This window comes from Sturnira hondurensis, unplaced genomic scaffold (assembly GCF_014824575.4).
Source record: "Sturnira hondurensis isolate 20B ecotype Veracruz unplaced genomic scaffold, ASM1482457v3 Scaffold0009314, whole genome shotgun sequence".
NCBI classification, from domain to species: domain Eukaryota; kingdom Metazoa; phylum Chordata; class Mammalia; order Chiroptera; family Phyllostomidae; genus Sturnira; species Sturnira hondurensis.
Window position 1 is genome coordinate 3,246,798 of NW_028081945.1, and position 12,828 is coordinate 3,259,625.

Sequence of the window (12,828 nt, forward strand, 5' to 3'; positions counted from 1 at the left end):
TGGTGAAAGAAAGAAAAAAAAAGTAGTGTATTATTTTTTTATGGAATGGTTCTATAGAGTGGAAAATGTGTCAGTAAGCAACCTTAGGATCCCTCACTTTGTGACGTATGTGCTAGGTAAAGTGCTGAACCTCAAAGTCGTGCCTCTTAGGGAGCAAATGGTAGTAATGAGGGGGTGGAATTCGGTCTCCTGTGCTAGTATTAACATTTTTTAAAAGCCTAGGCCTATGTAGGTTGCTTCTGTACTGCCTGTTTACAGGCAGGAGCCAAGTGAGCTTTGAAAAGGAGGCTTAGTGCTACTTTTCCTAGCCAGCCATTACAACCCTGTAATTTATAGAATTAAAGATAACCTGATGGTTAAAACACCAATTCATTATTTTCTCTCCCATCCCCATCCACCTTTGTCCTCTGTTGCACCTACATTGTTTCATAATCTTCTAGTTCCTAATCTTCCAGCTCTCTCTCTTAGTCCTAGAGGATCTAGGAGAGGGAGATTTGGGAATCAGTAAAAACTCTTGTTTTTAATAAATTCATTTGTCTGTTGAACTTTTGTACCAAATTTTTAATTGAATTTTTCTTTCTTTTAATATTTCAAGATGGTCGAATAAAAAAAATGTTCCCAAACTAGGTGACATGAATTCATCATTTGAAGATGTAGATGCATTTTATTCTTTCTGGTAAGTGAAATACACTGATTTTATGATGCTGTCATTTTTTACACTTGATCTTAGCCAAAAGGCCAAGAAGCGATAATGATGCTGTCATTTTTTAAGAAGGCGTATGTGTTCAGTAAGTACTTAATTGACTCTTCATAAATTAATTAAGGTATGGGAGAACCTTCACTGAGCAAAAGCACTTTTTCAGAAATTAGTACATATTTTCACATAACAATGTATTACCTCCTATGTGATATTTAGACTTCTAGGATTTTTTAATGTTTTCTATTAATCAAATTTCTAGATATCAAGCATGCTATAGTGGTAAAAAATGGAAATTGAGAAGTCATTTGAACTGAACAAAAATAAATACATATTCACTTAGCTATCCTGCTATTAAAAGTACTTGGGTACATGTGGAGGAAGCAGTACTATTTGTCTCTATAACGAATTTCTTAATTTTAATAAGCACAATATTCTGTGGTTATTTTGTATGTGCTGTATTTTCTCATTAAGAATCTGGTAAATTAAGACAAAATCATTGTAGAACAAAAACAATTAAATTTAGCTCTATCACTTGTATTTGCTTTTATCCTCAGAGGACGAAAACCAGAGATAAATAACCACTACTGTGGTTACTTTAAGGCTTGACAGACTAGCAAAGGTGGAGGCAGGGAAAACTTAACAAGTCCCCAGCAAGAGAGAAAAACCTGACAGAAGGGATAGCAGGGAGGTATGATTTTGACCAGGAGAAATGATAAGTATATTTTAGATTTTTATACCAAATACATTGTCATTTAAAGAAGAAGAAAGACTTGAGCATAGTGTTAATTCAGTACCAAAAGGAGTGGATGGATCTATTAAAATAAATTCATCCACTTGCCATTAATGTTTTTAAAATTATATACCTCTAAGTTAATTTTAAGGAGTTTATTCTTGTTTGATTTTACTTCTGCCTGTAGGTATAATTTTGATTCTTGGAGAGAATTTTCTTATTTAGATGAAGAAGAAAAAGAAAAAGCAGAGTGGTATGTATATAAATCATTAATAAAGGAAGATATTTAGTTGGTGTTTTGGTATTTGTGATGATGTAAAAATTTCTTTTTAAATGAGCCTTGATATTTTGAGACCCCTCTTCTCACAAGTTAAGCTAAATGAGGCCAGATCAGTAGTCAGTTAAGATATACTTCAGAAAATGTCAAGGAGTAGAATTGTCCAAAAAGCTCAGTTCAGCAAACTCTTTTTCTTCGAGTTGCTTAACCTACATTTTATTTTAATTTTCCCTGGAACATTTGGTTGGCATAAATATTCCAAAAATATTAACACAAATTAATTATAAATAGAATCACACTTTAATGTTAATAGTGACAGCATTATAACCTTTTCAGGCGTTATTTACATATAAATTTATATTACATTTTTAGTCTTACCTAGAGCAATATTTTGTTTCCAATATTTTCTATTTTATAGTCGTGATGAGAGGAGATGGATTGAAAAGCAGAACAGAGCAACAAGGGCACAAAGAAAAAAAGAAGAAATGAACAGAATAAGAACATTAGTTGGTAAGTATAATTGATTTTTTTAAGTTATTTAATCAAATGTTAGAAATTCAAAAGATTTAACTATTTTTCTGGTAGATAATGCATATAGCTGTGATCCAAGAATAAAAAAATTTAAGGAAGAAGAAAAGGCCAAGAAAGAAGCAGAAAAGAAAGCAAAAGCAGAAGCAAAACGGAAGGAACAAGAAGCTAAAGAAAAAGTAAGATGACTGATGAAGTTGGACTTGAAATGTTCATAAAATAATTTTCAGATCTCATTGGAAAACTATAATGTGAAAGCAGAGAATTAGGTGCTACTGTGAATGAATCATGATAATTTGTACAGTTGATAAAGGGATCTTCCGTACCAGTAAATTTTTGAGTGAAAACATGATGTCATAAGAATTTCTGTAATACCATGCTTATTTTTAATATGTATCTTTTATTTCTAATCAGTATTTGTAGAACTTTACCAGCTGCTTTTCCCCATTCAACCGTCAGTCTTCAATAAGTTTGACATATCATCTTTTTTCTAAATTAATTTATTAAAAGATTGAACTTTTTTCAGTAAGATTATAGAGCATTTGGGAATTCTAATTTGCTTATTTAAATGATTTTATTCCCCACTTTAAAGCAAAGACAAGCTGAATTAGAAGCTGCTCGATTAGCTAAAGAGAAAGAAGAAGAGGAAGTTAGACAACAAGCATTATTGGCAAAGAAGGAAAAAGATATCCAGAAAAAAGCCATAAAAAAGGAAAGGCAAAAACTTCGAAACTCATGCAAGGTGTGTCAGACTGACTGAACAAACTAGGTAACAAGTAAATGAAGTTGCTGATTAAACTTCAAAATAATTCTTTTTTTATACCATGCAAATATAATTAAACTGTTATACATATTTTATCTCAAAATGTAAATGTTTTTAAATTTACTTGTTAAAGATTTTACACATGCTTTTATTTCAGTATGCAACTCGGATTTTTTTAATCTAAACATGCCATTTTCAAAGCTAAGAAACTTATTTAATATTCTAATATTTGGTCTGTATTCTAGTGTCTTGATTATCTTAGTAATGTCTTTTTATCATTGGTTTATTAAGGTTAGGATGTAAATAAGATATTTGCAAAGGCTTCAGTTTCATGTCACCTAATTGTGTAACAGTTATCACCATCTTTCCTCCCTCCCTCTATTGCCATTCATTTGTTAGAGGAACCGTATCCTTGTTCTGTTAATGTGCCACAACTTGCTTTCGGCTGTCCGCTTCCTTAATTGTGCAAAATTAATTCTTACCTTAGAAAAAGTTATTTTAGAAGTTAATCCTCAGTGTTTTTAAGGATTTAAAAGCTTTTATTTTTACCTAAATAAAGAGATGGCTTAGGTGAGTACTGATAGTTTGCATTGAAATGTATTTTTCACTTAAAAATATTGATCAAAAAATCCCAGAAGGTTTCAAATGTGGTTTTGTTCAAGAGATGTTCTTAAATTTATAGTGGTAGTCAAAGACTAATACTGTTCCTTATCAGAAAATACGAAATATTTTCCTCAGATTTTACCTAGAAATTTGTTTTGAGAAGGATGCAGTATATCGTAGTGGTAAAGAGCATTGGCTTAGGTTCGAAGCAGCCTGGGTTCCAAGTCCTTCTCTACTTACTGTCTGTGGCCTTCAGGCTGTTGCCTCAAACCCCTTTGTTCCTCAATTTCCTCAGCTACAAAGTAGCTGAAACAATATCTAGTGATGGAGTTGTGAAGACTAAATGAGACCATTTACATATAGTGCTTGGCACATTGGGCATATAATGTGACATCAAAAAAATTAAAAGGCCAATTAGGAAATAAAGAGCTTAAATAGTTCTTAGAGATGATGCTTAAATGAGGTTAAAAGTTCTGGCATTTGGTAACTTTGTTTTATTGCCCCTTTCCAGCATGAGTTCAGTTATTCATTTATCAAATATCTGTGTGCCAGGCAGTTACAATTAATGTGGATATAATGATGACACAGTCCTTGGCATTAAAGGAATCTCCTAGTGAGTGATGGAGAATGAGAAACAGCTGTTTCTAACACTATAAGATGAGTAGTAGGATGAGAAGGTACCAAAAAAGTGGTCAGGGAGGGCTTTCTGGATCTGGTAGGATTTAGTCAGGTAAAGCAGAAGGTGTGAGATTAGCAGTGAGATATCACAGAGCATTGAGAATGCAGTATTCCAGAGGGATGGGGTTTAGTGAGCCAGAGACAGCTCAAGAGGTAAGGAGGAGCCCGGTCTTGAAGGACATTATATGTCTTGCTAATTTAAATCTGATACTGAGTTGGTTTTAGTCAGGATGCTTAGACTAGTGTTAGAGAAACTAATTAGGAGACTTTCACCATAATCCAAGTGAGAATATTATGGTATGAACCTTAGTTTGTGCCATAGAGATGATAGGAGTAGAAAAAGGTAGATGAAATGGACCAATATTTAGGAGGCAGAATAGGCTGCTACCTTTTGGGTATCAATTATATGTTGGAGGTATTAGAGAAGGAGGGAGGGTTAATATATGTCTTGGTTTCTTGTATGGGATAGTGGCTGGGTGACATTATAATTCAGTAAAATACAAAACAGAGGAAGAGGCAAAAACTGGGGGAGATGATGATTTCAGTTTCAGGCCTCTTAAGCACAGTGAGGCACTTAAATGAAGATAAGTGATGGGGTGTACAAGTCCAGAGTTCAAGAGTAGGATTAGAGTGCCACATCTCAGTGGCACTAGGAACCTTGTGAGTAAATGAAATCACCCAGGGAGACAATACAGTGAGGAGGGTGGAGGATGGAACCCTGGCAAACTGCAATACTAAAAGTACTAATAGAGAAAGAGGAGCCTGAAAAAAGTGACCCAGATAAATAGGAAGAAAATCAGTAGTGCTTTTGGAAGCCTAGGAAAGTGTGAACAGTAAAAGACAAATTGGAACCTTAGTGAGAGCCAAACTACACAGATTAAGGAAGCAAAGAAAAGTGAGGAATGGAAGGCATAATGGGAAATACTTTCCAATTCTTGTACATCCAGATACATCACTGTGTTCCATTCTAAGCATAATCTTTAGTTAATCGAATTTTTCTGATACTTCCTATTCTTTAACACATTACCTTTTTCTTTAGTTTCAGCAAAATTAAAATTTCCAGCCCTTGTCAGGTGGGTCAGTTAGTTGGAGTATCATCCTGTACATGAAAGGTTGCAGGTTTGTTCCCCAGTCAGGGCATGTACAGAGGGCAACTGATTGATGTTTCTTTCTCTCTCTTTCCCTCTTCCTCTTTCCCTCTCTCCCTCTCCTCCCCCCACCCCCTGACCCCTTCCTCTCTAAAATCAATAAAACACATCCTTGGGAGAGGATTAAAACAATAATAATAATAAAATAAAATTTCCAGGGAATTTTAATAGTTTTGGAAATTTTAGTAGTAGTTAAGCTGCCTATTCTAAGTAGTTCAACCCACACTACTTAGAATAGGCAGCTTAACAAAGGGATTTTAACTTGAGTCAATGTAAGATTTGATTCTTAAGTGGTTCTCAAAGGAATATTCTTTTATAATACCCAGAGTTCTTCTGCACCATCACCTTTGTTGTTTTGCTCTCCCACCCACTTGGTAATGCCTTTTTTTTTTATTGCTAGCAGGTCTGGAAGAGACCTGGGAAGTACCTTGGAAGTGTGGTTGTTGATGGTCAGAAGGCCATATGCTCCCCTCATGAACCTCTTGAGAATTTTGTGCTTTTTAATTGTGTCTGTGGATGTATTTTTGAATGTCAGTAGGTACAAGATGAAAATGTTTATGTTTGTGCTTTTAGACCTGGAACCACTTTTCTGACAATGAGGCAGAACGGGTTAAAATGATGGAAGAAGTGGAAAAACTTTGTGATCGCCTCGAATTAGCAAGGTATAACTATAGAATTAATACTGAAATCTTCTCCTGGGTTTAGAATAAAGTTTCATCCCTTTTTCCCCCTTAGTTTACAGTGCTTGAATGAAACACTCACATCATCTACAAAAGAAGTAGGAAAGGCCGCTCTGGAAAAACAGGTAATAGAACATATCACTCCTACTTTGTATTTAGCATATATTTCTGTTTGTCTTGCTTTCACCTCAGTATTTCCCCACCTAACATGTAAGTTACTACCAGGGCAAAGAGGGCATTTCTCTTGGGTCCCTCCTCTGCTTTGCTTGCAGTAAGTGGTATTGTTGATTTATTTAAATTGCACTTTGTGTATATAGTTACAATATATAATGTTTGATTTGTGTTATCCTAGCACATTATTCATAGGTTTTTTTAATCATTCTTAGAAAAAAATACTTGTTTTGACTATTCCTTGAGTATTTTTATAGGATAATAATATATAGAGCAAAAGATATATTTGCTCTGTCTAGTATAAACCTTTTATTTTACAGATGAGGAAACAGGCCCAGAAATTCAATTCAGTGCAACGAGTATTAGTACCTACTATACATAGCACTGTGCCTAGGTGATCTGTCAAAATGCCTAATACTGTGGCTGCCACAAGGAGTTCAAGAACAATTAGGCTGAAGAGAAAAGGCCTAAGGACCAAAATATGAGGGGCCCACAGTAAATGCTGTAGGTTAGACAGGAAGTGCCAACCCCAGGTCGGAGTGGTCAAGGAAGGCTCAGTGGAGGGTTTGAGCCAGCCTTGAGGATGGACGATGTGAAAATGAAGGTCAGGGCAACAGCATGAACTGTAAAATACAGGGAGCAGTAGGAAGTTAGAGGGGATGAAGTTGGTTAGGGAAAGTAGCACCAAGTTAAGCATGTTTTTAATACCATGAGGGCTAGTTTCCATTCCTAGAGATCTTTGAGTAGGAAAGGGTTACCACTGCACTATTATTAATCTCCATTGATAGGCAGGAAGTATTAGGTAAGTTACTAGTTATAAGACTGTTCTTGGAAGGCTTGGACTGGGAGAATAATGATGAGAATTATTGGAAACATTGGGATTTAGTGACTGGTTCTGTGGAATTGAAGTGAGGAAAGGAGTCCAGAATGACTCCAAGAGAGCATCCCACAGAAGCAACAAGGTCACGTAAAGGTTTTCTTTTTTCACTTGTGCATGTCTGACTATAGATTGTAAGTATCGTTGTAAAGGGTAGAACCTCAAGTTAAAACAGAGGCCACTTTACTGTGCTGTTACCTTTTAGATAAAAATAATTGAAATTACCTGCTGAAAGAGTGGGTATGAGCTTAAAGGTTTGAAATGGCCTTGTGTGTGAATAATCCAGTGACTAGAGGCTTGACAAGTAGTGTCCAAGGCAAGTAGAAGTCACATGATAGAAATACAAGGTGGGTCAGGCAGAGAGGGTGGTTCTTGGTTCCTTAAGCAGAGCCTTGGCAGCCCATAAGCCAGAGTGAAAAGCTGATGCCAGTCTTGGGATTCCCCTGGATCATTGTCAGGACAATACTGTGAGTTGAGAAGAATCACAGACCCCACCCAGAAAGGGAGTGTAGAGAAGCAAGATGCTTTAAGTCCCTGACTTACCTATTATATTTGTGTAGATAGAAGAAATAAATGAGCAAATTAGAAAAGAGAAAGAGGAAGCTGAGGCTCGAATGAGACAAGCATCTAAGAATGCAGAGAAATCAACTGGTGGAGGTGGAAATGGCAGTAAAAACTGGTCAGAAGATGATCTGCAATTACTAATAAAAGCTGTGAACCTCTTCCCTGCTGGAACGAATTCAAGGTGCTAATTTTAATCAAATTTCTCTTCATTGCATACTGGAGCCTGGGGTTAATGTAGACGAACATCCAACTAACAGCATTGGTTATAGCAGGAACTTCCAGAGATAAACTTCAGTCTGGACAGACTCTTCCACTAAATTCTGTGCCACAGTGGAAAGTATGAAAAGCAAGAATGTATTTTGAACCTACTAGTCTTAACAACTTACACCAACACAAACACATACACAGCAGGATAATTCATCAGTATCTCAGGAAGCTAAAAATTATGAGACAAACCTCAGCTGTTATGTTGGCTTATTCCTTCATGGCTTGTATTAGGGACTAGAGTTTGTGTCAGTCTTAATTCATCGTTGCTTCTCACCTCAAGCCTGAGCTTACTGCAAAGTTTTGACTTCGGAACTTAAAGAAGTCTTAGAAATCCAGACTCCCTCATTTATAAGATCAGGAAACTAAATCTGTTTTCGGAGTCATTTATCTCCTAAGTATGTATACAAATGGTGGGATACACAAATGTGAGGTTTTATTTCCATTGATTTGTACATAAAATCTGTAAGATTTTATAAACTTGAAACCAAGATTATATAGTTGGTTTACACATATGAAAAGCAAAAACCATAGGCAATGGTGATAATTACACCACCAATTTAGAGCTATAGATTTATACTTAACCCTCCTGCATTAAAAATGTAAGGGTCAGTGGCATGGTTCGGTGGATTGAACCAGTGTCGCTGGTTCAATTACCAGCTGCAAGCTAAGTCGTTCCCCCAGTAGGGGGCATGCAAGAGGCAACCACACACTGATGTTTCTCTCCCTCTCTCCTTCCTTTCCCCTCTCTCTAAAAATAAATAAAACATTTTAAATAAATAGAAATGGAAGGGTCAATCTGGTTTTTGTTTTGGAGGGTTCTTTCCTTTATTATCATATTGATTGCTCTAGATGGGAAGTTATTGCTAATTATATGAACATACATTCTTCTTCTGGAGTGAAGAGAACTGCCAAAGATGTTATCAGCAAAGCAAAGAGTCTGCAAAAACTTGGTGAGTTACAGTTTTGTTTCTTTGATACCTTGAAATACTTTAAAATAATCTATACAATGTAATGAAAGACTAAATGAGGTGATCTGTAATCTGTTTAAATTTTTTCATCCTTCAGACCCACATCAAAAAGATGACATAAACAAAAAGGCTTTTGATAAATTTAAAAAAGAACATGGAGTGGTGCCTCAGGCAGACAATGCAGCACCTTCTGAACGATTTGAAGGTAATTAAATTTTTTCTTTAAGTAGAAAATGCTAGCCATGTATCCACACTGTGTGAAGATACAAGACCTAAGGTCTGTGTTCAGAATGATTGAGAAGTAAAGTTTTTAGCAGATGAGGTGTAAAGCAAGCATTTCAGGACAGTCGTGAATTTAGTTAACAACTGAGAAGTGCAGTTCTTTCACAGTGTCCTTGGCAGGGGCCGAGCGGGGGAGGTGTTTTGTTCATGAGATTTTACAAATCACTGCTGGAGGATATTGGGACAATTGAAATTGGATAGGTCTGTAGACTACCCTGACTGAAAAATACACTGTAACTGTCTAAGAAAATGATCTTGTTTTTATGGAAGAATTAGAAATAAAGGGGCAGCATGTCTGCAATTTACATGAGTGTGTGTACAGTAAGTATGGTAAAGTGTTCACATGTTGGGAATCGGGGCAGAACAGAGATTCCTTATACTCTGAAATAATTTCAAACTGAAAATCATGACCCAGCCTCCCTAAGCCTCCTTCAGAAGTGGGTTATGAAAAATATTTAATGGGTCATGAATAGAAGGTGTCAGAGAACATTACACCCATTTTATGAGCATTTTCTGTGGAACTTTTGTCATGTATGTGTTGTGGGATGTGACATTTTTTTTCTGTTGAGTTTCTGAGCAAGTTTGAAAAAGTTGTTTCCCGTCATGCATTTCTGAGCCACCAGTCCTTTCTCCCCTAAATTAAGCTAATCTTGGGTATGTTTTCCAGATCACCATTCCAAATATGTATTTTGGGATTAGCTAATAGCCTTGACTTTTACATGTTAACCTGCCCCTATCCTCTAGTTTAATAGTCATACTTTTCCTGTGCTCCTAAGACTGGTTCATTATCCCAAAACTTTTTTTGAAAATATTGAGACAATGTTATAAAGGGGAAAAATACATCCTGCAGTTGCAAAAATCAAGGGTTTTTTAGGGGCTTGGGTTGGGCATCATTTGGGCTTTTAAGGGCAGCACCAAAGTGGAAGTTTAGTATAGCTGGAGGGGCAGTTTTTAGGGTTTTTTTCTCCTGCTCCCTTATGCCTTCCACAGAGTAGCAGACAACATTCAGATCTGAGCACACTGTTCTGAGCCCTTCCTTCTCAGGCTTGTTTCCATGTGGGAGGCAGACTGCAATGGTTGTGCAGACAGCCAGTCTTGTGAGGAGAGAGGTGACCCTGTGAGGGAAGGAGTGTGGGCATGACTCCTCTTCACCTCTGATGGGCCTAATGGACAGTCTCCTCTTTCTTTAATTGCACCAGTAAGCAGCAAGCTGGCACCAATTTTTTTTTAAGATTTATTTTTTAGAGAGAGGGGAAGAGAAACAGCAGTGTGTGGTTGCCTCTCATGCGCCCCCTACTGGGGACCCAGCCCACAACCCAGGNGGCAGCACCAAAGTGGAAGTTTAGTATAGCTGGAGGGGCAGTTTTTAGGGGTTTTTTCTCCTGCTCCCTTATGCCTTCCACAGAGTAGCAGACAACATTCAGATCTGAGCACACTGTTCTGAGCCCTTCCTTCTCAGGCTTGTTTCCATGTGGGAGGCAGACTGCAATGGTTGTGCAGACAGCCAGTCTTGTGAGGAGAGAGGTGACCCTGTGAGGGAAGGAGTGTGGGCATGACTCCTCTTCACCTCTGATGGGCCTAATGGACAGTCTCCTCTTTCTTTAATTGCACCAGTAAGCAGCAAGCTGGCACCAATTTTTTTTTAAGATTTATTTTTTAGAGGGGAAGAGAAACAGCAGTGTGTGGTTGCCTCTCATGCGCCCCCTACTGGGGACCCGGCCCACAACCCAGGCATATGCCCTGACTGGGAGTCAAATCTCTGACCCTTTGGTTCACAGTCCAGTGCTCAATCCACTGAGCTATACCAGCTAGGAACCATTTTTTTGAATAGTGTTTTCTCTTGGGAATTTTACAGCATTACATGTTCCATTTATTTTGGTGTTGTGAACTGGAGAACAGAAAATTATGTTACTTCCATCTTTTTTCTGAGAGAGGGAATGAATTAAGTCCATGGTGTTAAATGTGAGCAGCAAACCAGTAAAAGGAAATTCTGCTAATGGCTTATCATAACTTAAAAGCTGACTTCAAAAGTTCATTTGCCTTCAAATAGAAATTCTCTACCTTATGAGCTGGTGTGGTGGTGTTGTCTAACTTGTCACAGTATGTCTGTGTTTAGTAACTTCTGTTTCTAGGCTTCACTTTGTAGCGTATCTCACAGGAAGCAATTACCAGTAGTAGTCAGACTGCTGGTAGGATAAGTGTAACTGCATTTTCACTGCATAGTCTGAAGTAATTAAAGTGCAAGTATCTATTAACTTAGAATAACCAGTCATCTTTTTAACCATTTAACATTGTCTTACGGAAGTGGTGGAATGTGTAATACTTATATCCTTGAGAGAAATTTTTTTCCTGGTATGCGTATGATGTTTTCTCAAACAGTAAAAGGTTTAGTTTAGTAGAGGCACCTGGCATTTGCTCCACAAGTTTTTAGTTGTGTATGTGCCACACTGGAACACGGAATCTACAGCACGGAAACTTGGGGCACTTCGCTCACTTTCAGTAGTTGTTTCTTCCAGTGTAGACTGAGAATGGTTTCCAGGATCTCATCTAGCTAAAAGTTTTATAACTGTGAGGTAGCTCTTTCCACTATGCTGTAAGGAACTAGATTTATCAGAAATCATAAATGACACGTTCATTTTATGAACCCAATAGCCCAACTATTAATTTAAATCTGATTTAACAAAAAAATTTAGTATGTTAGGTTGTAAGAAACTAGCAATATAAGGCAGCTGTTTCCTACTGAGCTATCTAGTTTTTTTCTCCCTCTCCTAAACACTTAGATGTTTATATCTCACCTCTAAAAGTTTAAAGTTACACATCAGATTTGAATGGGCACTTACCAAGATACTTGTGCACCAAAAGACTCATTGGAAAGGTGTCCCAAGACATTTTTGTATAATTAGGGTTTAAATTCACTTTTTAATTATGATAAAATATGCATCACATAAAATTTAACATCTTAACCACCTTTAAGCATATGGTTCAGTAACATTAAGTATATTCGCACTGCTGTGAAACCACTCTCTAGAACCCTTCCCATCTTGGAAAACTAAAGTTCAGTGCCCATTAAACAACAGCTCCCCATTGTCCTCTCCCTGCACCCACCATTCTACTTTCTGTCTCTGGGAACTTGACTATTCTGAGTACCTCATACAAGTGGAATCACACACTACTTGTCTTTTTTGTATTTTACTCACTCAACATAATGTCCTCAAGGCTCACCCATACATAGTGTAGCATGTGTCAAATTTCCTTTCTTTAAGGCTGAATAATATTCCATTGTGTAAATAAAAAATTTTTTAAACAGGTCCATGCACAGATTTCACCCCTTGGACAACAGAAGAACAGAAGCTTTTGGAACAAGCCTTGAAAACATACCCAGTAAATACACCTGAAAGGTGGGAAAAAATAGCAGAAGCAGTGCCTGGCAGGACAAAGAAGGACTGCATGAAACGATATAAGGTTGTAGATTTTTTTGAATTTATAGACTTAGGCTTATTTCAATACTACACTAGTCATGGGGCCAAAATTACGAAGAAATGGTTTTAGAAACTTTCAGAGCTCTGGCAGTTCAAAAGCAACCTTTTCAGTA

At 37.0% G+C, this 12,828-nt stretch overlaps 1 protein-coding gene across 2 annotated transcripts in view; it reads left to right on the forward strand.

Moving 5' to 3' along the window:
* Window positions 1-12,828, forward strand: part of DNAJC2 (DnaJ heat shock protein family (Hsp40) member C2) — a 33,191-nt gene that overhangs the window by 20,134 nt on the left and 229 nt on the right. For both annotated transcript variants that reach the window (XM_037057086.1, XM_037057087.1), the window contains exons 6-16: window positions 596-676; window positions 1,618-1,683; window positions 2,126-2,217; window positions 2,293-2,414; window positions 2,828-2,977; window positions 6,001-6,089; window positions 6,163-6,232; window positions 7,716-7,900; window positions 8,836-8,936; window positions 9,052-9,159; window positions 12,544-12,698. In XM_037057086.1, the coding sequence (XP_036912981.1) occupies window positions 596-676; window positions 1,618-1,683; window positions 2,126-2,217; window positions 2,293-2,414; window positions 2,828-2,977; window positions 6,001-6,089; window positions 6,163-6,232; window positions 7,716-7,900; window positions 8,836-8,936; window positions 9,052-9,159; window positions 12,544-12,698 (1,219 nt within the window). The remainder of the gene's footprint in view (window positions 1-595; window positions 677-1,617; window positions 1,684-2,125; window positions 2,218-2,292; window positions 2,415-2,827; window positions 2,978-6,000; window positions 6,090-6,162; window positions 6,233-7,715; window positions 7,901-8,835; window positions 8,937-9,051; window positions 9,160-12,543; window positions 12,699-12,828) is intronic.